General features: G+C 57.6%; 1 protein-coding gene across 10 annotated transcripts in view; it reads right to left on the bottom strand.

Moving 5' to 3' along the window:
* The window catches only part of LOC119703758 (myomegalin-like), a 36,471-nt gene that overhangs the window by 4,256 nt on the left and 7,009 nt on the right, over positions 1-25,206 (bottom strand). For 3 of the 10 annotated variants that reach the window (XM_038144049.1, XM_038144048.1, XM_038144050.1), the window contains 31 exons: positions 24,953-25,131; positions 24,431-24,541; positions 23,935-24,011; positions 22,491-22,614; positions 22,260-22,414; positions 21,863-21,980; positions 15,817-15,936; positions 14,252-14,371; positions 13,930-14,022; positions 13,601-13,816; positions 12,947-13,105; positions 12,461-12,574; positions 12,109-12,246; positions 11,635-11,814; positions 11,208-11,402; positions 10,749-10,892; positions 9,688-9,766; positions 9,086-9,174; positions 8,787-8,903; positions 8,223-8,360; positions 7,781-7,896; positions 6,944-7,071; positions 3,067-3,155; positions 2,814-2,962; positions 2,398-2,713; positions 2,138-2,306; positions 1,902-2,018; positions 1,349-1,823; positions 884-1,119; positions 619-670; positions 130-347 (listed from right to left, as the gene is read on the bottom strand). In XM_038144049.1, coding sequence (XP_037999977.1) covers positions 130-347; positions 619-670; positions 884-1,119; positions 1,349-1,823; positions 1,902-2,018; positions 2,138-2,306; positions 2,398-2,713; positions 2,814-2,962; positions 3,067-3,155; positions 6,944-7,071; positions 7,781-7,896; positions 8,223-8,360; positions 8,787-8,903; positions 9,086-9,174; positions 9,688-9,766; positions 10,749-10,892; positions 11,208-11,402; positions 11,635-11,814; positions 12,109-12,246; positions 12,461-12,574; positions 12,947-13,105; positions 13,601-13,816; positions 13,930-14,022; positions 14,252-14,371; positions 15,817-15,936; positions 21,863-21,980; positions 22,260-22,414; positions 22,491-22,614; positions 23,935-24,011; positions 24,431-24,541; positions 24,953-24,997 — 4,597 coding nt within the window. In that variant the 5' untranslated portion in view covers positions 24,998-25,131. Of the gene's footprint in view, positions 1-129; positions 348-618; positions 671-883; positions 1,120-1,348; positions 1,824-1,901; positions 2,019-2,137; positions 2,307-2,397; positions 2,714-2,813; positions 2,963-3,066; positions 3,156-6,943; positions 7,072-7,780; positions 7,897-8,222; positions 8,361-8,786; positions 8,904-9,085; positions 9,175-9,687; positions 9,767-10,748; positions 10,893-11,207; positions 11,403-11,634; positions 11,815-12,108; positions 12,247-12,460; positions 12,575-12,946; positions 13,106-13,600; positions 13,817-13,929; positions 14,023-14,251; positions 14,372-15,816; positions 15,937-19,318; positions 20,698-21,862; positions 21,981-22,259; positions 22,415-22,490; positions 22,615-23,934; positions 24,012-24,430; positions 24,542-24,952; positions 25,132-25,206 lie in introns of those variants that run through there. The other 7 variants (XM_038144043.1, XM_038144044.1, XM_038144045.1 and 4 more) reach the window with 5 other exon arrangements.

Raw genomic sequence — 25,206 nt, 5'->3', positions numbered from 1 at the left:
GAGAGGTGTTACAGTGGCTCCGGCTCAGCCTGGCAGAGACCCCTCCTCCCGGTGCTCTGGGGACACTGGCACACCCCGAGAAGCCAAGTCCCTGTGACCAAAGGCACTGCAGTTGTAGCCCCTGGTCACCTGTGTGTTGGGCAGGCTCCTCGTGGCACTGGCTGTACTCGCTGGCTGCATCCCCATCGGAGCAGGGCTCCAGCCCCTCGGAGGTGAAGGATGAGCTGCTGGCAGAGTGGGATGACTCCGAGGGTGGGCAGCTGCTACCTGGGGACTCAGAGCGCTCCTGCAGCTTCACCTCCAGGCTCTCAATCACCTTCTCCTTCTCCTGAAGCTCCCGGCTGAGCCTGCAGGGGTGGCCCATCACCAGGTCTGACCTCCATCCCACAGCCCTTTCCCACATGATGCCCCACGTGCCGTGTCCCACTAGTGATGCAAGGCTGCTCAGAGACATGGAGTGCCCATGGGGCTCGCCATCCCCAGAGCAGAGGCAGCCCCAGGACATCCACCTGGGGCAGAGACCCCAAGGGCACCCTGGGCCCCCGCCCCAAGAGCAGTGATAGACCTCAAGGTGCCTGTACCAACACATCCCACAAACCCTTCCTTGGGAGCTGGTACCTCTGTGCCAGGAGTTCATGACTGGTTTTATCCTCCCCGTCTTGTCGATCTCCTGAGAAAGCAAGCCAGAGAAGACCCAGTCAGTGTCTCCATGCCCCAGGATGCCTGGTCCCACACAGAGCCATAGCAGGACGGGACCAAAGTGGGCATCCCACACAGCACATGATGTGAGAGCGTCTGCTGCTCTTCACCCATCAAAGCCTCCCTTCCTGACCCATCACACACCCATGACACCCAGCCCCACTACCCCCCTAGAGGTGCTTACTGATGCCCAGCTTGTCACTGAGCCTCTCAGCCAGGTGCCTGCCCTGGGCCAGCTGCTCCCGAAAGCCCTGGCCCAGGTAGTAGTCGATGTCAGTGCCCCGAAGGAGGTCCTCGAAGGAGCGCAGGGCATCCCGCAGGTGCTGGGCCAGGCTGCGGCTCAGCCCGCGGCCCTCCCGCAGCGTCTGCCGCAAGTGGGAGAGCTCCCGAGCCTGTGCCTGGATCAAAGAGTTGTATTTCCTAGGAGAGATGAGCAAGCAGGGTGTTCACAGGGCAGCCATGCCCGCTGAGAACACAGCAGGGATAAGTGCCATGGAGGGAGTCTGTGCATCATCCACTGCTGGGACTCTGCCCCCCCCCCGCACAAACGCCCCAGGAACCTGCCTGCAGGGAAACCAAACAACAAAGAGCCACCAGCCTCGGGCAGCTCCTGGAAATCCCCATCTGCTCCCAGCCCCCGGGGCCATACCCTGGCCAAGTGGCAGACTGCAGCTCCTTGGGCAAGGCGGCTCCACGCTTGGCCGCGGGCAGCTGTGCCTCGAGCAGGGTGACGCGGTGCATCAGGCTCTGCAGGTCGCGGTGTGCCCGCAGGGCAGGTGGGCACAGCGTGCCGTGGCCATCCGACTGCCAGCCCTCGTCCTCGTCCGTCAGGCTGTGGGCTGGGGACGCCAAGGCCTTGGGAGCCGGCAGGGGCCGCTCAGCACCCGAGGTGTAGCCACTGGTGACAGAGATGGAGCGGGCACGGCGCTGCAGGCTCTGGATCACCTTGTTGGCATTGAGCAGCTGGGCCTTGAGGTCCTGGATGTGCTGGTGCAGGGCCTCCACATCCTCCAGGGCCATGGTTTTCTGGGCAGTTTTGCCCACTCTGGACATCCCTGGCTGGCACGGGGACCCCAGCTCCTCAGCCAGGCTGGTCTCGCTGAACACATCTGGCTCCTCGCACTCTGCAGAGAGCACAGTGTGTCACTTCTCTACACCGGGGGGAAGAGCACAGGGATCCCTGGAGCCCCGGCTCTCCTTACCAGGGCTGGTGGTCTCATCACGGTCAGCCTCGGTCTCACTGCGCCCACAGGTCTCATAGCCCAGGTCCTGGAAGTCCACCTGCACTTGCTTGCTGAGTTGCTGTGTCTGAGGTTCACCTGCTGGGCAGCGCCATCAGCTCAGGGCACCCTGGGCAGGATTCACCACCCCTGCCCCCTGCACAGCCCATGCACAGGGCTCAGGACACGCCTCCATCCCACCCTGGCTTTTAACTCACGGAGCAGGACGTGGTATTTCTCTAGCTGCTCAGCTTGTGCCCGCACTGTGGCCTCCGAGGCGGCGAGCTTGTCCTGCAGCTCCTGGCACTGCCTTTGGCCCTGTGCCACCTGGGAGCGCAGCTCTGCGCCCAGCCCTGGCCAGCCCCCGCCGGGAACCGAGCCCTCCGCCTGCCGGAGGGAAGATAGACTGTCAGCTCCTCATTTCCACCCTCATCCCCATCTCCATTTTCATCTCCGTCCCGGGTCCCTGTGCACTTACGTGGCCCCCGTCCCCTCCACCCGGGCTGCCAGGGCAGGGTCTCTTGGCCATGTCATCCTGGGCTCGAGCCTCCAGCGCTGGGCGTTTGGTGGGCACAGCTCCCCTCTCTGCCGGGAGCCCTGGGCCATCCCCGCTGCCTCCGGCCGGGCGCTCCCCAAGGGAGCCGCGGCTCTTGCGCTGCAGCCTCCGGGGCTCAGGGGCCAGAGGGCTGCCCAGCCCCGGCTCCTCCTGCTCCCCGCTCTCCAGCAGCGACGTGGCTTCACCCATCCGCTCTTTCAGCTCCGCGTTTTCCAGGCACAGGCTCAGCATCGCCTTCCTGGGGGCGCAAGGCACAGTAAAGGACAGGCAGAGGCCGGGACGCAAGGTGCCCCCTCCGGCCACTGCCACCCCCGGCTCCAGCGCCCCAGAGCTCTTGCCTGATGTGGGAGACAGAGGAGAAGCCGGCTTCCTCCAGCTGCGCCTTCAGCTCCCGCAGCTCCTCCTCAGCCCGCAGCTCCCGTTCGGGCACGGTGGGTGCTGTGCTCCTTTCGGTGCCCCCATTCTCCTGGCGGGCCCGGGGGTTGCTCTAGAGGCACAAAGGCAGAGGGTGACAGGGACGCTTCCCAAGGGGCTGGGACGCAGTTCGGCGGTGGCGCAACGCCCAGCTCCGCCACCCCTGCCCCGACTCACCTGCTGGGTTGCCGAGCCACGGGCTGCCTCCTCCTTCATGCTGTCGGTGAAGTTGGTGCTGGCATCGGCGTGTGTACCTGCGGCCTGACCTAGGGGACAGCACAGCACGCAAGGCGCTCAGAGCAGCGGCACTGGCAGCACTGCCTCTGTCCCCTCCTCCCTGCGGGCAGCCCCAGGGGCAGTGTCTGCTCCCATACACACCTGGTGCTGGGATACTCCCGGCTGGACCGAGCTTTCCCTGCCGTCCCTGGGTGCTGCCACCCCCTCCCTGCACACCGGACCCTGTGCTGGCCCATCTCTGAGGGAGGGGACAGCCCCGGCGATGGCTCCTGCCCCACGCACGGCTTGTGCTCGCTGCCCTGACAGACAGGCACACGCACCACGCACCCTGCAGCCGCTCCACAAGCCACAGCCGGCAGCAGCAGCGCAAGGCTGGGCAGGGAGCCCCGCTGGACCGCCCCAGCCCGCTGGGAGGATTGGGGTGCACAGCCCACAGCGCCCGCCCAGGCAGGGGCAGCTCGGGAGCAGCCACCCTGCCCACAGCGCCCAAGCCGTGCTGTCAGGCATGGCCCGGGGCTCCCTGCAAGCCCTGTGCTGGCTTTGCAGAGGTAAAGGGACACTTGTGTCCCTACATGTGGGTGGAGAGCTTGGGCAGAGCTGGGGTCATGCTCTTCTGCTAGCACACAGCTCTGCTCCTGTCCCCTTGGTGCCAAACCCTGGCTGAGGACTCGAGCCCCTTGTCTGGGCAGCTGGGAGATGGGTGTGTCCCCAATCCCTCCTCTCCCAGGGGAGAGATGTTTACACAGAGCCCAGGACTATCCCCAGGGCTGTGAAAGGCCAGAGTCCACAGCTGCCTGTGCCCCAAAGGAGAGGTAACTGCTTTGCCAAATCCATTGCCATTGCGTCTGGAGCTGCCAGGCGAGGCGGAACACAGAGAGATGCTGTCAGGAGAGATGCCAAGCATCGCTGCTGAAGGGGAAGCCAGCAGGGATGCATCTGGCTCTCAGGAAGAATAGCCAAGGACCAGCCAGGAGTGTGCCTTGCAGCAGGGCAGGTGTTTGCACTGTGCTCATAGATGGGGACACACTCAGGAGACCCACGTGCGCCATGAGGCTGCAAAACTGTGGGGCACTCACTGCTGAACCTGGGTGGACACCGCCCCGCACGGTGGAGCCTGTCCACGGACGCAGCCGTGTCCCGGGGAGCACAGAGAGCCATCCCTGCCCCAGGGAGCAAGGACAGCCATGACGGGGAAATGGCGCTCTGGGGGCGAACGGCTCAGCGACAGCAGCAGCGCAGGGAAGAAGCAGCTCCTGTAGGCGGCACTCGGCACAGCCACAGCACAGCCCCTGAGCCCCAGGGACACAACCTGCTGGTGGCTGAAGCAGCCGGGGCGGCAGCAGTGCCTGTGGGGCGCGGAAGGGTGAGGGGGTCAGACCGTCGGCCGCAGGCTTTGCTGGGGACTGAGGGCCACAAGGCACTCAAGGTGGGTCACCGTGGCTGAGGGTGACACACAGCTGCTCTGGGAACGTGGGAGAACCAGCCCTTGTGCCAGGGCACAGCATCCCACTTCTCACCACTGCCCACGGCTCCACACGGCTCCCAGTGCTCTGGGGCTGAGTAAAAGGGAGCACAGTTCTCAAGGAACAAGGACCCCAAACCCAACTAAAACCAAGGGGCAGAACAGGGAGCTGGCTGAGGAGCAGAGATGTGTGCACACAGGGCAGCTGTGCCCTGGCTGGTGGTCACCACCTGCTTGAGTGCCCCCTCACAGCAGGAGCACACCAGGCTGCTCAGCTCTGTGTGCCACCAGCACAGAAGAGATGCAGCCACAGCTCTGCTTTTCCACCGACTCCTCAGGCTTTCAGCCCAGCCTGAAGGCACAAAGAATTAGTTACATGCTAGCAAATTGTACACAGCCCACCAGCACGGGACACTCGGGTACAGGGGCTGCACAGGAGCCTCCACACCGCTGGGAACAAGGGACAGGAAGCAAGGTCCTCGGGGAAGTTCAGAGAGGAATGACTTCCACAAAGAGCTACGAGACAGCACAAAGCACTGCACAGTTTGACAGAGGGTGATCTCAGGCAGGGAATGCTCAGCCAGGACTGTCAGGGATAAGAGGAGGCCTGAAAGAACAAGCCAGAAAAGCCGGGGCACGTGAGCCTAGGATAACACTGCCACTAAGGGGCACTTCACAGCACTGATGCTAACAGAGGCAGGGACAGATCTACAGCAAAACAGACACAGGTGGAGAAGGGAGAGCCTGAGCACAAGCCAAGACTCCTCTCAGGCCATGCCAATGAGGCTGGGCGGGGTCCTTGGCTCCACGGTACCCAGGGGACCAGGGGGCCAGCTGGGCATCAGTGCCAGGATGGCAGGGGGAAAACGGAAAGGTAAGAAGAGGGACACAAAGGATTCTACAAAGTGAGAAGCAAAAGGATGAAGAGAAGATGGTGCTACAAGGAGAAGTGAGAAGAAGGGAATGAGATGAAACACAAGAAAGGAATAGCTACAAGTCCAGAGCTGCCCAGCAGCTCCCAGCTGCGTCCCTTCAAGCCACAGGGGAACACAGTGCAGCTGAGTGCTGACCCAGAGGGGCAGTGCTGACCTGCTGCGTGCAAAGGGGAGCTCTGCTGCCTCCCACCCCCCTGGGGCACAGGGAGGAGAAGCCCCCAGGGCAGCACAAGGCACGGCACAGGTGCCATCTGAAGCAGTTGCAGGGAGCCATGCAGCAGAGCAGTCTCAGGTCCAGGTGTGCAGCCCAGCACACAGAGCTCTTCTGCTCCGCCTGCCCCCAGCTCAGCCTCCCCAGCAAGCACAAACAGATGCTCAGAGGTGCAAAATCTGCTCCTGCCATTTTGAGAAGTGATTGAGTACAAGACAGCAGATCCACAGCCCACTGTGCACTGGAAGCCCTGGTCATTGGAGGGTTGTTGCTACTGTTTTTCAGCTTTCACACCAGCTCCCACATTCCCAGAGAAGGTGGAAGAGGGCCTGGAAAAGGTATGCAGTGGTGCTGAGGAGGACAGACCCCAGCACCTCAGAAACAGGGTCCTGTCCACGGCCCAAGGGGCACGTGGAGCATGTAGGGATATGTACACGTATGAGTAAGGGAGCACACCCAGCCCAGACCCTGGGAGCAGGGACAGGTCTCAGTCCTCCCAAACCATCTGTCTAAAAGAGGAGGAAACTCTCCCATGAATGCACTCGCAAGTTAGGTTGAAACAACTTACAATTAGGAAAAAAAAGCCAGTCAGTAGAATCATCAACACTGGAGTAGGATTTGGTTTAAGCATAAACTGAACTGCTGGTTCTACACTCAAGTCTTGTGTAAAAGGCCCAGGCAAGTGTCCCCAGGTCTTGAATCCTCCGTCTCTGGAACACACTTTTCCATATACACTGTCTCCCTTTGGGCCAGCCACCATCAACCCAAGGGGTGGGTGTCACTGGGTAAGAAAAATGGTGAGGGAATACAAAAACTCACACTCATGCACTTGGGAGATGATAGAAAACATCTGGTGTTTCCTTCAGAGATAGGGAATCTTTATTTGGCCCATGGTGGTGGGAAGAGAAGGGAGATAGAGGGGAATAACTAAAATGGAATGATTTGAATGTGCAAATACATCAGTGGCCACCAGGGTGGGTCAGACAGGAACATACACGAGACACACGTGGATTGCACTGATCGCCGTTTCCAAAGCAGCTCAAAAATAAAACAAAAAAAGAAGCCCTGCACCAGTTCTATCGTACCATCCCCAAGTACCAAAGCTCAGTCAGTGAGACAGGTTAGTGAACCGTTTCCGTGGCAGGCGGGCGAGCGCCAGTGCTCAGAAGGCATGCTGGGGTAGGACTCTCACACGCTCCTGTTCCCCACCTCCTATGGCGCCCTGTGTCTCCAGCCTGCTCAAACACTCCAAGCTTCTTCCAAGAGCTTCTTCCAGCTGTCCCCGCAGCTCGTGGACCCCTTCCAGCTCCACCTGCAGGGCGTGGTCTCTCGCAGCGCTGAGGGGACGCGCGGCACAGGAGGGAAGAGGGTTAGAGCGGCCCGCAGCGGCCCCGCCCTGGGGACACCGAGCCAGGCACAGCCCGGGGGCTCCCCAGGCGGCTCAGCCACCTCCTGCCTCACCTCGAACCTCCCCGGAGCGCAGCCACCCCAAAAAAAGGCCCCAGCCCGTGGTAGGGGCCTCGGAGTCGCAGCTGTTCTGCAGTACTTGCCCAAGCACTCCACTTATGTGCTCCCTTGCTATCAGGTAGCTCAAATATCCCAGAGGCTGCAGCCCCGTGAAGGGCAGGGGATTAAATCAGGGGACAGGCAACTGCCTGGATAAGCACCTAGAGGGATCCTTATCAACCCAACAGTTGGCTGAGAATTTGACAGCAGTCTCTGAAAGGTGGCCAAGTGTGGGTGGGAAAGTGAGCTGGGGAAAGATAAGCCAAGGAACAGAGATGGAAATCTCATGGCAATGGGGGAAGTCTAGGGAGCCATTAAAGCTGGCCATTAAAGAGGCCTGCAGCCTCTTCAAGGGAAAAAGGCAGCCTAAAACTTGGACTCTTTTCAAAGAGGCATTTGGCTGATCCTTTGCCTAGACTCCCTCTTCCCCCCCTGGAAATTCTCAGACTTGCAGAATGGGATGCAGGGATTGCCCCGCTGGACCAGCCACGCCTGCCCTGGCAGAGCAGGGCAGCACAGAGCCAAGGCAGCCTCACTTACCTGTCTGGGTGTGTGTGAAATTTCACCAGGCTGCCATAGAGCTGCCTCTCTGCCTGGAGAGCCTCATTTAACCGATTCCTCTCAGCCACCAGCCCTTCCAGCATCAGTAACAACTGCTTGGAGAGAAGAGACAAGGTGCAGCTCTTGAGCAGAAACAGAAACCAAAGGAGGTTATCTAGCTGTCCCTGACAAACTGGGGGGGTCCTTTTCCTCTCTTGCTTGTGTCTAGCTGGTCCATGTCATCCCTGTACTCCCAAAAGCCTCTGTTCTTTGAACAAGTGCTAAAGAAAGCTGATCTTCTCCTCTCTGTACTCCCACAACCACACAGCCAGCTTCCAAGAACAAGCACATCCTGGCCTATCTAAAGGCTGAAAACAAAACCTCATAACCGAGTGCCAGGAGAAACACAAACACATCCAAGCTTGCCCCACTGGCACACTACCTGTTGCCTTCTGTTTCCAGTAGCCTCCTGTCCTTGGGACTCTGCTACGGCCACTTTCTCCCGAAGCACCAGCACTTCTTGGGTCAGCCTTTCCATGGCTGGAATTTCTTCAGGATCCACCAGCTGCATCTGCAGATCCTGAAACCCAGCAAACAGCAGGAGAGCTCAATGAGGAGTGGATCGGTAACAAAGACAGCTGGACCTTCACAAACCTCCCTGGAATGCAACTGCCAGCAGTTTCCAGTGTTTGGAAAGATCCAGGTCTTCTAAGGAAAAAATGCCAAAGCACTGAGAGTGGATTAGGCATAGACCAGAGTGTTCAGTAAGGAGCAAGATGGGACACAGGAAGGGTGTGCTCTGATTAAAGGACTTGAAACACCAAATAAGAACAGTCTGGGGGTTTGGGGCCTTTGCCTTCTGGCCAAAGGAACCCAGAGAGCTGTAGGCAAACCAGCAGCAACAGCATCTGGTATAGCCAGCCACACTGCTCTGAGGATGTGGGGAACAGGGACTCCTCTGCAGCATTCCCAGGCGGAACTCCCCCAGCCCAGCACAGCATCTCACCTTGATGAGGTCCTCTTTCACCTGGATGGTTCTGGTCAAGGACTCAATGTCCGAGGCCTGCACCTGCAGCTCCTCCTCCTGCGTGGCCAGGACAGACTGCAGAGCAGTGAGCTCCCGCTGCAGAGGGAAGAGAAGCACGTCAGAGACTTCTGAAAGCCAACACCCCCCTGCAGGATGCTGCCCCCCATTTCTCACTGGGGGTACCCTCACAAGAGCAAGGTCCAAAACCTCCAGTGAGGGGCAGCCCTAAGGCCTCCCAAAAGCAAAGGAGATCAGCACAGGCTCCATCACAAGCTCACCCTGCTTTCCCTTTCCTTCTTTGCCATTAGCTCCAGCTCCTCTTTGGCATTGACGAGATCCTTCTCCAGTTCTGCTGCTGACATTGTAACTGCAAAGACAACTTGGTTACTGCAGGAACACTGTGTGCCACTTCAGACCCCAGGATCATACACAGTCCCTCTCTGGCAAGACAGGGCCCTGGTGCTTGTGCTCCCTTATCACACTGTTTCTCAGTAAATGCTTTCCTTTTCAACAGCAGCTGAAAGCAACGGCAACATCACAGGCCTGCTGTCCTTCCCCTGGCAAAGTTCACGTGTCCTGGTCCCAAGGCAAAACCCAAAACAGTTACACAATTGTCTCAGCTCAGCCTGAAACAAAGTCAAAAACTCTCCAGTGGACAGCATCAGATCTTGAGTAGAAACATCTCACCTCAAACCCAACAGCAGCCTCTTTCCCTTACTCCCATTGTCAGACATCAGCCAGAAGAGAGGCAGAGCTTTATTTCAAAATTCTCTTGTTCAAAGTTCTCTCTCTTCCACAGTTCTATGCAATCATGTTTCCCCCACAGCAGAAAGTCCCGGTCATATGTGGGGGACCCCAAAAGATGCTGTCCCACACTCACCTCCCTCTGTCCTGCAGCTGCTGTCTTCCTGTGGGGATCCAGCAATGACTGTAGCTCCATAAGCTCTTCGCAGTACCTCCTGAAAACATAAAAGCCTGCAGGCTTGCATTTTCATGGGGAGCACACAGCTTCCCCAGAATTCCAGGACTGCAGCAAAGCTGCTGGCTGTTCTGTTGACACCTCTAAAATGTGAAAAAACAATGAAGGGGATGTAGCCTGGCAGCAGGAAATTACACCCACAAGTTGTACTTGTGGGGAAGAGGGCACTGGCCTTGTTTTATTTGGCAGTGGGAAGCTGCTGGCAGCAAGTGTCTTCACAGTAAAGATTAAACAGGTTTCACTCAACTGCAGCAGGACCATCTTTCAACTGAGACTCATCTTTATCTCAGATGTGGCCCAAAGGGACCATGCAGGAAGGAAAACACATCCCTGGAAGTCTCTAGAGCTGGGAATGGAAACCTGTTTACAGCTGCTTAAAAACATTCAACACGTCAGCTCACCAATAAACCATTAACAGCTGCTCAAGTAGGAGCCATGGCATATGCAGCCTTGGAGCTGTGCTCAGCCTCAAAGGGGGTTTTAGCAAAGCTGCTTTAAAAATACCAACTCCAATTGTGGAAGAGACAGCAAACAGCCAGCAGGCTCTGCCAAGAATTAGTGACACCTAAATTTAGCTCTCTTGTCCCCTCCAGAATGTGACAATGTCAGGGAGGGGATTACAATACAGCAAGGCAGCCCAGCCTAAGGAAGGAGTGGGTCAATGCTACAAGGTCAAAGGGTGGATGTCTTTCATACTCTCATGTGCCCCAGGGATTCAATTACTGCTCCATCAAAACAAAAAGAGACACTGAGTGACAAAGGCTGATGAAATCAAGATCAGAACATTCAGGCAGCATTCCTGCTCCTCAGTTTCTTCTTCTCCTATAGAAGACTTTTCAGTAATCCCACCTTCATTTCTATCATTCTCTGTGGTGCTCTTCTCTCCTATTTCTTTCTGTGGCACCCAGTTCTTTCTGAAGCCCCAAGGCCACAGGCAGAGAAACACAGTGTGTGATTCTTACTTGTATGGGTTGTTTGTCCTGCTTCAATGGCCTGGCACCAGCTGACTGGGTCCCAACAGGGTCCTTCCCCAACACGTGCTGGCGCAGCAGTTGTAGCTCTCGGCTCCTTTCAGCCAAAGCCTGTGCCATCTTCTCTGCAGCCACCTGATTGAGGGGGAAAATGAGGGGCCATGATAGGGTAGGGTCCTGGTCCCTCATCTTCCTTGGAGACTAAGGGAAACCATCTCAATATTCATCTGTCACTGGAGACTCCAAGTGCTCAGCAAAGCAGCTTAGCAGTTACTGCTCCTGGCCCCTCACACCACTCCAGTGCAGCCCTCCCATCTCTGCTCACCAGCCTCTCACTACAGAGGAAGAAACTCCTCCCTTTCTCTCAGTCCGCTCCAGGGCTTCTCTTGGCTTCACAGAAGTCAGTGCTACCCACCTCAGCCTCCCACTGTGGCACTGCACAAAACTCACTCTGCTCTGCTGCTCCTTGGCGCTCAGAGCCTGCAGCAGCTCCCGAATTTCGGCATCGTGCTCCATGGTTTGACGGTTCCGGTCTCTGAGGAGATCCTGCAGCATCTTCTCCTTGTGCTGGAGACGCAGGCACAGCTCCTCTGCTACCTCACTCTGCCCGGGGCCCAGCTTGCACAGCAGAGTTGCTGTAAGCTCCTGAGCAAGGGGGAGGAAAGGAGAGAGACTGGAAGTTGTTCAAGGACTCTCCAGCCTGGGTGTAGCTGAGGGAGCAGTGTAGGCAGGCACAGGTGTGTTCAAGTGCCAAAAGCAGCCAGCCTCTGAACGCTGAGCACAGCTCCAGGTGAGGCAAGCAGCAGCCTCTGCTTTGGGATCACTCTCTCTATGGACAAACCGGCTGAAGGCTCAGGAAGCCAAGCTAAGGCCTTACCTCCACTTCCTTGTTCCGGTCATGCAGGCAGGTCTGCAGCTGTTGGATGATCCCCTCCTGCTCCTTCTGCCTGCTGCCAGATTTGGCCTCAGTCTCCTCTTTGAGCCAGCGGAGGTTTTGACAGGTTGCCGAGACCTGCTCCAGTTCCAGGGTTTTGGCTTTCAGGAGGCTCTCCAGGCTCTGAGGACCACAACAGAAGCAGCTCAAGCAGGGACACAAACTTAATCCCAAATTAAGCAAAACTGGAAATACTCTCTCTACTGCTAGCAGAGTCACACAGATTCACCCATCTGCTGCAGGTGGCCTCTATGCCCAGCCCAGAAACAAGAGTCCCCGAGGAACTTGCCCCACACACAAGGCCAGAGGAAGCCAAACACCTGCAGACACTGTCCCCAGCGCATTCACAGGAAGGTGTATCTAACAGCACGTCCCCACAGCCATGCTGGGCTGTGCAGGCCCAGTGGCAGCACTCACGTGGATGGTGGCCTCGTTGCTGCAGAGGACGCTGCGCAGCCTCTCCAGGTCACTGCCGCGCTCCCGCATGGACACGCGCAGCTGCTGCAGCTCCTGCTCCTTCTTCTCCAGGGCACAGAACTTCTCATCTACTGCTCGCTGTGTGACAGAGGGGATCATTCAGAACGGGGTGATGGGGTTCTGCAGCCAACACCCTCTGTATGCTGGACTTCAGCTCCCCCTGCCAGGGGGATTCCTCTCAAAGGATGAGCCATGAAGAGCATGCAGAAGATATGGTCACCCCTGGGGCTGAAGGTAACCCAAAGGCTGAGCCTCAGGGACAGCTGAAACATTGCCTACAATATGTGCTCACCTCCAGAGCAGCATCCCTGTCACTGACACGCTGCTGCAGTTTCTCCAACATGGCATTCACGGCTGCAGGGCTCTTCTCCAAGCTTTGCTGGCATTGCAGAAGCTCCCTGGACTCCTAGAGATCAGACACACATCCCCTAGTACAACTGACAGTACAGAACCCTCACCCATCCCCAAGAGCAGCACACAGGGACAACAACCTCCACCCAATGCTTGCTCTAGCCTTCACATCAAAGGGTGGTAGTCCCAGCACCTGGAGCTGGCTGACCAGCCCCTGCCAGGGCTCACCAGGAGTTGATGTGGGCTGAGGTATGTGGATACTTGTGCCTTATTCCTCACCCTGTGGGCCCAGAAGCCCTCTCCTTCCTTCCTTTCTTCAAAGGACATGCATGAAAGCTACAGACACACTTTTGCATGGCCAAATACCAAAGCAGGATCAGGAACTCCATTTAATTAGGCTCAACTCAGATCTTTCTGCTGATCTCACCTGCAGAAGCTGCTCCTTGTGAGCCAGCTGCTGAGTCAAACGCTGAACTCTCTGCTCCTGGGCCTGCAGCTCACGGCTTTTCTCCCACTCCAAAGTCTGGAGCTGCTGAGCCTTGTCCTGCAGCTCTGCCTGCAGCTGTTGTACCACAGCACGCAGCTCCTGCAAGGAAAAGGCAAATAAATACCTTGGAATTCAGGCCTCAGCACAACCATAAACAGTAGGCCAATCTGAGGAAGGGTTGTGGGAACGGCTATCTGCAATGCTACAACTTTCACATCTCAAAACACACTGCCATGGTGTTTGAAATTATTTCATTGCCCAGGGTATCCATCCATCTAAACCCCTTGCTCTGGCCACAGGCAGAGCTTTAATCAATCACGGCTAGGCTGTGCAGCAGGGGACATGAACATCACAAAAAGAGACGGGACATTTGCACCAGCCAGTGATGTACAAGTGACAACCCACTATCAGAGGTCTTTGCTGATTCTTAATCCTCAGCTATGACACTGAGGAGGCTGGAGAATTTTCCCTGCCACATGTGACAAGGGGTTAGGCAAGAATGCCCAGTCTGCTGTCAGCAGAAATGATATCGACCACCTCAGTGCTCCTTAGTCGTGTAAACCCAGAAACTTCCAGGTTAAGTGCCTGTCACACCTGATTGTGTTTCCAGGTTGCCTCTTTCTGCTGCTCTTCCTCATGGACCGTGGTCTCCAGGAGCTGGGTTGCTCTCTTGGCTTCAGCCAGCTGATGCTCCTTCTGGCGCTGAGCTCTCTTCAGTTTCTGCACCTCCAGTTTGGTGCAGAAAAGCGCGTTCTGAAGATCGAGCGGTGACATTTGCTGCTCCTGGGGTGACAGTGGGCTCTCTGACACCTACCAAAAAGCAGGGTTCAGAGAAATTCAGGAGATTCTCTTCACGTGAGGGATTAAAAAACGGGATCCCTGCAGAATGAAACCTGATGTATCTGAGGCTTTCCAGGGCATACCTGCAGCTGTCCCAGCTGGTTTCTGTGTAACATGTCCCGCAGCTTGGCCATGGTCTCATTCTGCCCTTCGATGATGTGGTACAGCTCCTCCGTCTGAGCCCAAGCACAGGAAGCCCAGTCAGTGGCAAACCAAGCATAAACTCTCCCATCCCAAGCCTCCAGCCTGGATTATGACCTCAGCACCACATGAAAGAGGCTTTGCAAGAAATAATTTACTGAGATGCAGGATGCCAAGCAGTGGCTCAAGCATTCCTTCTCAGCCACTGCCCACAGGGCTAGAGCACAGTTCCCCGTTTTTGTGAGCACCACCCTGCACTATTACCTTACTCTCTTTGCTCTTCAAGGCCTCGTTCAGACTCTGGATTGTACGATCTTGCCTTTGTGACGTTTCTTGAACGGATTTTAATTCGAAATTCAATTCATTCAGCTTCTCTTGTAACAACTGAAGACAGAAATAGGTTGGGTTTATTTAATCCTGCTTAATGATCTATGTAAACACCCTTAAGACTCTCTCCACTCCTTACTCCATACAGCCCTGGTGTTGAACACATCGAGATCAACGTGGCTCCCTCTAGAGTCTGTAAACACCGTTGGAGCTGGGTGGAGACCGGTGAGTAAACACTAAGGCCCTTCACAGGACTTACTGCAGTGCTTCTGCTCCCTCAGGTGCAGGGCAGAGGTTCCAGGCTTGGGTTCACAGACCACACTGCCTCCCACATACCCCAAGAGAGTCTCAGTCAGGCTGCCCCGCAGCACTCCCTCCCAATTTCTATCATTTGTTTCTCTTTACTCAAAAGGAAAGGGGCTGTTTCAGCCCAAAATCCTCCCAAAAATCTGAAAGAAAAATATCAGCATGAAGAAGCTTCACATTCACTGATCAAATCAGTGGCTTATTTAGCATTAAGTTCTGTGCTTCAGCACAAAAGACCCTGGCCACTGCTAGGAACCTCTCACCAGTCTCCATGGCTGGCTTACAACCTGAGAAACCTTTGCCCTTGACACTCTCACCCTAAAGAGAACACTACCCACTCAGTTTCAGGACAGTTTGCTGCTTTCACCATAAAGCTCATGACACAGGACATGTTGTGCAGTTAAACAAGTGCTTATTAGCACTTTTAGACATGCTGCCTGTTGACATGCTCAAAGTTGGATGATACATCTCTTCCTATGAACTTACTCAGGACTCAACTTCTGGAGTTGGAGCTGGTGCTGCCACATAATTTCCTCCTGTTGTTCATCCATTGACACACCTGTCCTGTTATCTCTTCCCTGAGACACTCCCCCTAACGTGTTTAAACACTTCTAACTGCATTTACTGGGCCCCGGGTCTCTATTTCCATCAAGCTTTGCAGTCCAGGCAGCTGCAGCACCTATGGCCATGCCCAGATTTAAATAAATATTCCATCTCAATTTTTTCTTTCCACATTTAGCCTGTTTTTCCAGATTTATCTTAGAGTTCAAAAGTATAATTATGAACATACACCCTTCTCAACACGAGTTACTATTGATCTGCCTCAAGAGAACTCGGATACGTTTCTTTCCCAAGTATTTAAACAGAAATGAAACCAGGACTCCCCCTCTCTCCTACACCAGGCTCAGCCCATGCAAATCCAAGAGACAGGGAAACAGCCCTTTGCATCTCCTTCACCAGCTCCTGGAAGGCTCACCAGCAAGTGGGAAGTTCCTTCAAAATAATGATTTGCAAAATTAAATATGGAAAATTTACACAGCCCAGCTGCAGAAAAAAAAAAAAAAAAAAAAAAAGGCAAATGCTTTTAATTGAATCTGACAGACAATAGCACTGCGAATCACACACCCCAGGAGGCACCCTCTGACACTAACCACATCAGACTCATAGCACTGGATGTGCCCTTCATGAAGAAATACCTTGTTGGCAGCTTCAGAGTGCTGGAGTTTGCCCTGCAGCTCTGCTGCACGCACATCGGACACGTGCTCCCCTGCTGCAGCGCTACCTGGAGCTGCCTGCTGCCGTTCATCCTGCAAATTCTGAAAGGAGAAAAACAGGGGGAAATGAGACAATGGCTCAACTCCTGCACTGGCTGCTTCTCCTCAGCTGCTGGCCATCACAGACCCTGCAGCAGGGGTTTAAACGTGGGCCATGTGCTTTTCTAACTGGCTCTGAGACATCATTCTGCTCGTGTCTCCCTTCACCGGGGTGGCAGGTTGGCACCTGGCATTCTGCCTCATCTGCCACAAGTGCCCTGGTGCTCCAAGGCTCTGAGTGGGCTCCCTGTCTCTCCTCACTGCTGCACCACGAGCCCAGCAGCTTGTTTAGCTCTAACCACTGCCTGTGGGCTAACGATGATCTTCTCCCCACACCCGAGCCATATCCCTGAAACCTGCTCTCCTTCCCATGTGCCCCGCTGGTATTTTAAAATAGTTTCAAAACCCGCACTGAAATGGTTCCCACGTTCTGCTGAGCTTCTGTGTCATTATCAGCCTACAACCTTCAATCCTTCCCCACCAGCTCCCCTCCTGCCACGACCTAGCAGTCACCCCCTGCTCTGAACCCCTCCGCTTGTGATTTTCTGGGCTCTCCTCCACCACTTCCCGTGCTCCAGCACCCACACCGAGTACAATTCCTTGCAGCTCCTCTAACAGGAGCAAATTCAGTGCCACAGCTGAGATTTTTTTTCATGACACATACCCATTTATTGGGAATGTAAACAGCCTACTTTGTGACACGTGGCCTGCCAGAGCCGGCTGGCTGAGCACAACACTAATCCCTTGTCATCCCTCCTTACAATTTTGCTGTCCCCCGCCCAGTGAGTTAACTCCTTAGGGGAGCAGTCCATCCCAGCCACCCTGTGCAGCCCTCACAGGGCTCCTTCAGTATTCCTGAATGTTATCAGTGACACAAGACTGGTGCCTGCTCTAGATGGGAGCCCTGGAAAGGGCTGCAGGGATGCAGCACAGAGGCTGTGGAAACGTGGCAGGGCTTTTTGGAGCACACACACGAGCACCAGCTCCAGGCAGTGCAGCACAGCCAGAACAGTCAGTTCCAATTAGCCCTGTCAGGCTGAATCCTCATCCTCAGTGGCCACAGAAATGTGGGGAAGCCATCAGCACAGAGGAGCTCCCTCAGATCTGTGCACTGCCTCTCACAGACAGAAGTAACACCTCCCTTTACCCTGATGTTTTGTTAGGATTTCAGTGAACACTTACAGTCACGGTGATTACAAATTTTCTCTGCCAGAAGGCTTTGGATGAGACAGGGAGAGCTGCTGGAATCTGTCCCAGCAGCTATCTTGAAATAAAGTTGATTAAAACAGAGTTGGGGGGGGGAAGGAAAACACATTTCCTCAATTTTCACATTAGAAAAAGGGCTGAAAACCTGGAGAGAGCTAAGAGCGGGGAGGGGAAAGGCAGAGCCAGCTCCAGAGTCCAAAGTTCCAAAGCCCAAGCTGCCTCCCTTGTGCCTCCCTGCAGCCATGTCAACTTCTCCAACACCAGCATTTTACTGCCAGTCTCTCCTCAGCACAGCAGCAGCAGCCCCAGCACACACTGACCCTAATAGAACACTTCTTTAAAAACTAATAATCACGGCACTCTCTGAGCCTGCCAAGCTCAGACTGCCCAGACAGTGGGGAAGAGCCTGGCTGTCAGCAGGGCACCGCAGGCAGCTGCGGGAGAGTCTCACAAAGGCTCCCTTTGGTGCCACCTCCTGTGGCTGTGCTGGGGAAGGGGAGGAATTGTTGGTTCAAGAAAACGCCTGGGAAGATGGTACCTACAAGGTCACATGCCCTGACACCAGAATGCTCCACAAATTCAAAGAACTGCAAAAGCAGTAAGAGAACTGTGGTCCTATGTATTCTGAATATTCCTTTCACATTTATGCGCAGCCATCACTGGACAGCAGCAGCACCTGACTTACAGGAAGGGGTGTTGCTTTTACAAACCAAAAGAAAAATCATTTGTGCAAGAACTATTCAGCCTACCAGCTGCATGTGCCTTCCCATTTTTGCTCTTAAAGCCATCCGAAGGATTAAGCCCTCCCTCCATCAGCCAGACCCTGCGCTGCAAGGAACCGGCAGTAAAAAATCCCGCAGGATAAAATCCTGGCAGGGCCGGTCGGGTGCCAGGGGCTGGAGAAACTCCTCAAAACACAATTCCTAGAAGAGGATGGATGACCGTGTGTGACACAAAGCCAACCTGCAAGCACGCCACGGTGCTCAGAGAAAGCCCATTTTTACCCTGCAAACACACCCCTAGCAGCGAGAACCATCAGCAACTGAGCCACGATGCCCTGGTTCACACCCTCAGCTGCCGGCTGCCAGCGCGATGCCTTTGTGCTCCAGACGAAAACTAGTTCTCCTGCGTTCCTCCCTAGCATCGTTTCTCGAGCAGGCTTTTATGGAAAAAAAAGCACACAGCTCCGGGAAACGCCCGAGCAGATGGGACAGCGAGCCGGCTGAAGAGCAAGAGCAGTTCAGCACTGCCACAGTTGCCATAGCAATAAACGAGCATTTTCCTAATCCCCCGGGCTACCTACAGCATTAGGCTGCTAATGGGAATGCAATTAGGCTGACACGGATATTCCAGAATTGAACCTGACTGAGGCCTTCTATTCATTACTGGACGTGGTAAAGAAGGGAGTTCGGCTTTTTGGCTGCATACTAAAGAACATTTCATTAAAGCCAGCGAAACAGAGGCAACCTGGAGCTGGGACTGCTATCAAGAGAGATAACAGCATCCCGAAAGCAGGAGCTTTCATCCCCTCCCAGCAACGCCTGCCACTAATTGATAGATCTTTGCAAAGGATCAGAAAATAAACCAATTATCTTGAATACCAACCCTGAAGTCATCCTCTGGCACAAATCCACCTGCAAGGAAAACACCTTTTCCTCAGGGCACACGCCACAGATGCCTGGGTGGCTCTGCACGTTTGGCAGGTCGGAGGCCTGACCTGCAGAGGCGGGGCTGGAGGCAGGCGCTCCCCACACTCCAACCATTACTCAGGCACAAAGAAAACACACCTGCTGGAAAACACATGCCCAGAAGCTTAAAATACTCCCTTCGGTTGTGGATAAAAGCCGCGCCGACTTTAGGCTTAAAGATGAAGTGAAACTGGTGTTTTCTCAGCAGAGAAATGACAAAGAGCTTAGAGCCACCCAGCAGGCTGCATTGTCAGGGAGGGCTGATGGAGGGGGGGAAGGTTCACCTCCCAGAACACCGGGAGGAAACAGGAGACAAGAGAATGACTGAGGAGAGAGGCAGCACACCTAAAAAGGACTCAGTTGCCTATTCTTAGCCCCTGATCAGCCACACGTGGCTGTCTGCATTATCTCAGCACAGAAGAATCCCCAGTGGGCTCAGCACTGGACCACGAGGACAATGCTCAATGGAAGGGCAGCACTGTGACCTCTACCTGTACCCGCAGCGGCATATAATCCTCACAGAGGTCATCCCACAGCTCCTGCAGCTCTGAAATTTCCAGGGGAAGGCCCAAAGGAGCTCTGGAAAACGATTTTCTGTCTGTGTTCAGGAAGGCAGAACTAGCACATGCTAAGCCAGCAGAAGCACTGCCATCTGCCAAGTCATGGCTGAGCTTGGGAGGGGGCAAGCTGGACTTCACAGGAATAGGTAGTCGGCTGCCTCGGGGGCTCTGAAGGGGTTTGTAGTCCAAAGTCTTGATCAAATTGAGGGCCAGCTCCAGCCTGTTCCCGCTCAGTGAAGAGCTCGGGGTCATGCGATCATCCGAGAAATCGTCACATTTCCCATTCCCTTTCACCCCCTTATCTGCATCTTCATCCTTCTGCTGCGGAGGGCTGGCCTCCACGGTGGTGTCCAGAGACTCGAGAGAGGACGCGGGTGTGCCTTCTTCCATGCTGTCCCCATCCACAGCCACCCTGGAGCTGGTGGACTCGGCCACATCACACACAGACGACTCCTCGTTGCCCACGCTGGCTGACCAGCGGCTGGACAGCCCGCAGGAGATGCTCCTGGCCACCTTTCGGGGCACTTTGCAGATGGCTTCATAGTCGGCATCGGCCACGCGCAGGGCAGCACAGCCCCGGCAGCGCCGCGGGCGGCTCCCTGGCCCCTCGGAGCCATGGCAGCTGTGCGGCTCCAGCCCGTGCTCCTCCTGATCCATCCAGTACTCAAACCCAGAGTAAGCGAAGTCCTCCTGCAGGAGGGCAGCGTACCGTGCATCAGGCAGGTTGGAAAGGTCCACGGTCCCCTCCCCAGCCCTGTCCTCCGAGCTGGAGTCGTCGTTGTTCCTGCGGTACATGCTTGCGATGCAGAACTTGAGACGGTCCTTCTCCAGCAGCAGCTTCTGCAGGCGCTCGATGGAGAGGGCTTCGATGCGGGCGATGACGGTGTCGAACCTGTAGATGCGGTCCAGCATGAAGGCACACTTGCTGCAGGCGAACTCGGACCTGCCGTCCCGGCACAGCTCCCTGCCCAGGACGTGGGAGAGCAGCACCTGGAGATTCAGCTTGGCCGCCGTGTGAAAGATCCATCGCCGCTGGTTGCCGCACAGCTCCCGGCCGCAGATCCGGCAGTTTTCCTTCATCCTCCCTCCCTCCCGGCACACGAACCCACTCCTGCGAGCTCTCGAGGTCAGCACATCTCCCTCAGTCCCTGAGCCCGGCGGCACGCCTCACCGCACTAATCCTCTCTTTTTAGAGTGGCCACACGCCGGGACTCTTGATTCAACAGAAACATCCCACCCTACACCACCTCCTTCCCATCTTCACAGCCAAGGGCTGCCCCCTTGTCCAGGCTAGCCCCCCCCGCCCCTCCGATGCTGCTCCCTCGCCTCACGGCTCGAGCCCCCGATGCTGCCCCCTGTCTCCTCACAGCCCCCGTCCCCGGGGCTGCCCCTCACCGCGGGCTGCCCCTGCCCGTCCCGCCCCGGCCCCAGCGCCCCGAGCCGAGGATGCTCCTGCCACGGCGGCGCCCTGCTTCTGGCTCAGATTTCAAGATGGCGGCCAAGCCCGGCCTCCCGCGCGTGCGCAGGGCCCGCAACGCCGGCCGGGATATGTAGTTGCCACGCCCGCTTACGCATGCGCAGTGGCGGCTTGCGCCACTCCCGGTACACGGGCAGTGCCGGGGGTCGCGACAGAGACGACAGTGATCGATCGGGACTCGACAGCGCAGGGATCCAGTCTCAGTGCCAGAGACACCCACACACTAGTGCTTGGCTCCAATGCAAGTGCCTGTCCCAGTGCCACGTCTCTACCCCAGTGCCTATGCCACGTCCCCGTTCCAATGCCAGTGCCTGTCCCAGTGCCAGGTCCCCACCCTAGTGCCTGTGCCACGTCCCCGTCCCAATGCCAGCACCTGTCCCAGTGCTGGATCCTTGTCCCAGTGCCTGTTCCAGCACCAGGACATGCCAGTGCCATGCCCCGGTGCCCAGCCGCAGCAGGCAGTGTGGGTGGGCACATCCCTGTCCCCGCAGCACAGTGCCACCAGCACCCGCACAGCAGCCCGTGCCACCTGGCGGGCAAAGAGCAGGGTCCCTGCGGGAGCACCGCACAGGCAGCTCACGCACTCACAGCCCGCGGCTGCTGGGGACAGCGCCCTGCCACCAACATCCAGCGTGGCCAGAGCTGTGCAGCTGCCAGGAACATGCCGCTCTAAACTCTCACAGCCCCGAAATCCTGCCTGGCACCATGCCAGGCTGCCAGGGGTATTTTAAGACTTAGGATTTAAATGGCAGACGGGAGCAAGCGGCACCAACACCCTCAGAAGGACTGCACAGGCTGGTGGCCTGTCCCCTGACAGCTCACACCGTGTCCTCTGAGCCCCCCTGCTCCTCCCAGCTCCTGGCTATCACCCAACCCTGCCAGGCTGAACACGGCACAGCCCTGGCCACAGCCCCAGCAGGGGACAGGGATGACAACAACCAGCCAAGCCCTGGATGGATGTGCTCCTTCCTGGGGTCTCCCCACTCTTGCCCACTTACCTGCCCCTCCATGACCGGAGACCCCTCCAGGCACTGCTGCAGGTCACGCTTCTCTGCTGACAGCATTTCCACGAGCTGGTTGCTGGCAGCCAGCTCTTGGGTCAGCTCTTCGATCCTCCTGAAAGTGACAAAAGGGCACGGGATGCTCAGGGACTGGGATGGCCATGGGATGACACTGGGGACAGCTGACAAAGGTCAATCTCTGGGGCAAAGCAGAGCAGCCTCAGGACTGCTCCCGCTTCCCCACAGACCAGCTCTCCCCCACTGGGGGACCTCTGCATCCCAGCAGATATGCACAGCCCCTCAGTCATGCACATCACAATCCCCTCGGTAGTCCCCAAGAACTGGCACCGCACACAGGCTGGCGACATGGAGGAGACAGGTCCCGAACACCTACCTCTGGGCCACGGAGCCACAGCCATTGTCGCTCCTGTCCTCCTGCTTTGTCCTCGCCGCTTCCTTCAGCTTCCCTGTCAGCTCCCGGCATCTCTCCGCCTCGGCTCTGGCCAGCGCCGTGGCCTGCTCAGCCTCACTCCGTGCCAGCCTGGCCTCCTGCATGGCAGCAGGGTGAGCCGCCAGGCAGCAGCCCCTGGCTCCTCCCTGGCCCCCACCATCCCCTGAGACTCACCTCCTGCAGGAGCTGGATCTTGTTCTCCAGGAGCTCATAGACGTGCTCCGACTCCCGCTGCCGCTCCTCGTACTGCTGCCGGAGCGCGGCCTGGCTGCGGCTCGTCTGGTTCTCCGCAGCCACCCTGCCGGGCACAGCGCGGTGCCACAGCCTGCTACGGCATGGCATCCCCTGGCACAGCACGGTGCCACAGCCTGCTACGGCACGGCATCCCCTGGCACAGCACGGTGCCACAGCCTGCTACAGCATGGCATCTCCTGGCACAGCGCGGTGCCACAGCCTGCTACGGCATGGCATCCCCTGGCACAGCGCGGTGCCACAGCCTGCTACTGCATGGCATCCCCTGGAACAGCACAGTGCCACAGCCTGCTACTGCATGGCATCCCCTGGCACAGCACGGTGCCACAGCCTGCTACGGCATGGCATCTCCTGGCACAGCACGGTGCCACAGCCTGCTACGGCACGGCATCTCCTGGCACAGCGCGGTGCCACAGCCTGCTATGGCACGGCATCTCCTGGCACAGCACGGTGCCACAGCCTGCTATGGCATGGCATCTCCTGGCACAGCACGGTGCCACAGCCTGCTATGGCACGGCATCTCCTGGCACAGCACGGTGCCACAGCCTGCTATGGCACGGCATCCCCTGGCACAGCGCGGTGCCACAGCCTGCTATGGCATGGCATCTCCTGGCATAGCACGGTGCCACAGCCTGCTACTGCATGGCATCTCCTGGCACAGCATGGTGCCACAGCCTGCTACAGCATGGCATCTCCTGGCACAGCACGGTGCCACAGCCTCCTATGGCATGGCATCCCCTGGCACAGCACGGTGTGCCACAGCCTCCTATGGCATGGCATGTCCCATGGCATGGCGTGGCCTGGCACAGCACGGCATGGCTTGGCAGTGTGCAGCATGGCACAGCACGGCATAGCATAGCACAGCACGGTGTGACAGCCTCCACCCCAAACCAGCTGGGCTGGGTGATCTGTACCACTGCAGGTGCCCTCAGCCTGGCTCTCCCCATGTCCTGCCCTGGGGACACCGCTCCTCTGGCAGCACCAGGCCATGTTTAGGCTCTGACCCACCAGAGCACTCCTCACACACTCCCAAAACCAGGGCCTCACCAGCTGCTGTGCCACTGGCCCCCCTGCCATCGGTACCCCACGGTGAGACACCCATGCCATGGCCCCTGGGCACGGCGCTGCCCTCCCCCACCAAACAGGTGCTGTCCTTTATTTTTGGCTGGCGCCAGGGCTGTAAGAGGAGCCCCGTGGGTGCCCAGCCCCATTGCAAACCCCTCCAGCCCCATCGCAGGCCCCTCTACTGCCTGCTACGGGCAGGGTGCAGGCGGACACCCCCTGTGCCCATGCCCACAAAGCCACCACAGGCAGGACATGGGCACCATGTCTGCCCCGGGGTGAGGGCTTGGCCAGCCCCACTCACCATGTGTTGTCTAGGGCTTGTTGCTTCTCCTGCAGCTCCCGCTTCAGGCTCTCCACCTCCACCTTCAGCTCAATGTTCTATGGAGCAGGAAGGAGGTGGGTAGGATGCCCTCACGCTTGCCTGGACACCCCAGCCCTACTGCCCACAGGAATGAAGAGGTGGCATGGGGGACCCCCACGCCATGGCAGGGCTTTGGGTGCTCCTGTCGGTGAGTGGCACAGGTGGTATTTTAGCCTGTCGGCTCCGGGATGGGGCATACCCACTCCATCTGTGTGCCCCCAAACTTGCACTGTCACCCACCCTGGGCTGGGGACGCCCTCCCCAACCCTCTTCCCGCTCCTGTCAAAGGAAACGAGGGGCAAACTCCCAACAGCAGCTCCCCCAGCCCTAGTGCCCGAAGCCCTCCCTGGCATTCCCCCCGGCTACACTCCCCCCACCCCATTCCCTCCCAGAAAAGAGAGGAAACCCGCTCACCCCGTCCCCTGCAGGCACTCACCCGCCGGTAGACATCGTCCCGGCTGTCCTCGCCCTTCTGCTGGACGCGCTCCTCCAGAAAGTAGATGCGCAGCTTGAGGCTGAAATTCTCCTTTTTGAGGTCATTGAGGTGCTGCGAGAGCGTGCGGTACCCGTTAGCCATGGCCGGCGCTCCATGAGGCGGGCATCCCGGCACCCCTCACATGGCGCCGCCGGGACACAGCCTAGGCTCCCTGCCCGCCCGCAGCTCCCGTCGCTGGCCCCGCTGCTCTCCCTTTCCTCTTTTTTTTTTTTTTTTTTTCCGCCTCCCAGAGCTATTTGAGGAATCGCTGGAGCGGGGACAGCGGGTTGGTGAAACCCGAGCCCCGGCGGCCCCCACGCGCCGCAGCCCTGAGGGCGGTGAGGGGAGCGCGGCGCCCGGCCGGGCCCGGCCCCCTCTGGCCCCGCCACCTGCCCCGCCGCCCCTCCTGCGCTCCTCACCCGCTGCTGCCACCAGCGCACCCGGCACGAACCCCGCAATGCCCGGGCGGCCCCCCGGTCTCACCTGCTCAAAGTCCCGCAGCGTCTGTGTGTGGGCGAGGGGACCCATCTCCAGATCCCGGAGGAGACACGTCTGCGCCAAGGGGTCAGGCTGGGGCTGGGCGCCCGGGGCGCCGCTGGACCCCCTGGGCTCGGCTGGCACGGGCTCCTCATCACCTTCACCCCACAGCCCTCCTTGGGAAGCTGGCAGGGAGCAAGGGCGAGCAGCGGTCAGACGAGCCGAGCGGCTGCTCCCTGTGCCTCCGAGGAGAGGAGACA

This window comes from Motacilla alba, chromosome 8 (genome assembly GCF_015832195.1).
Source record: "Motacilla alba alba isolate MOTALB_02 chromosome 8, Motacilla_alba_V1.0_pri, whole genome shotgun sequence".
Classification (NCBI taxonomy): Eukaryota; Metazoa; Chordata; class Aves; order Passeriformes; family Motacillidae; genus Motacilla; species Motacilla alba.
This window is presented reverse-complemented; position numbering and strand designations above follow the sequence as displayed.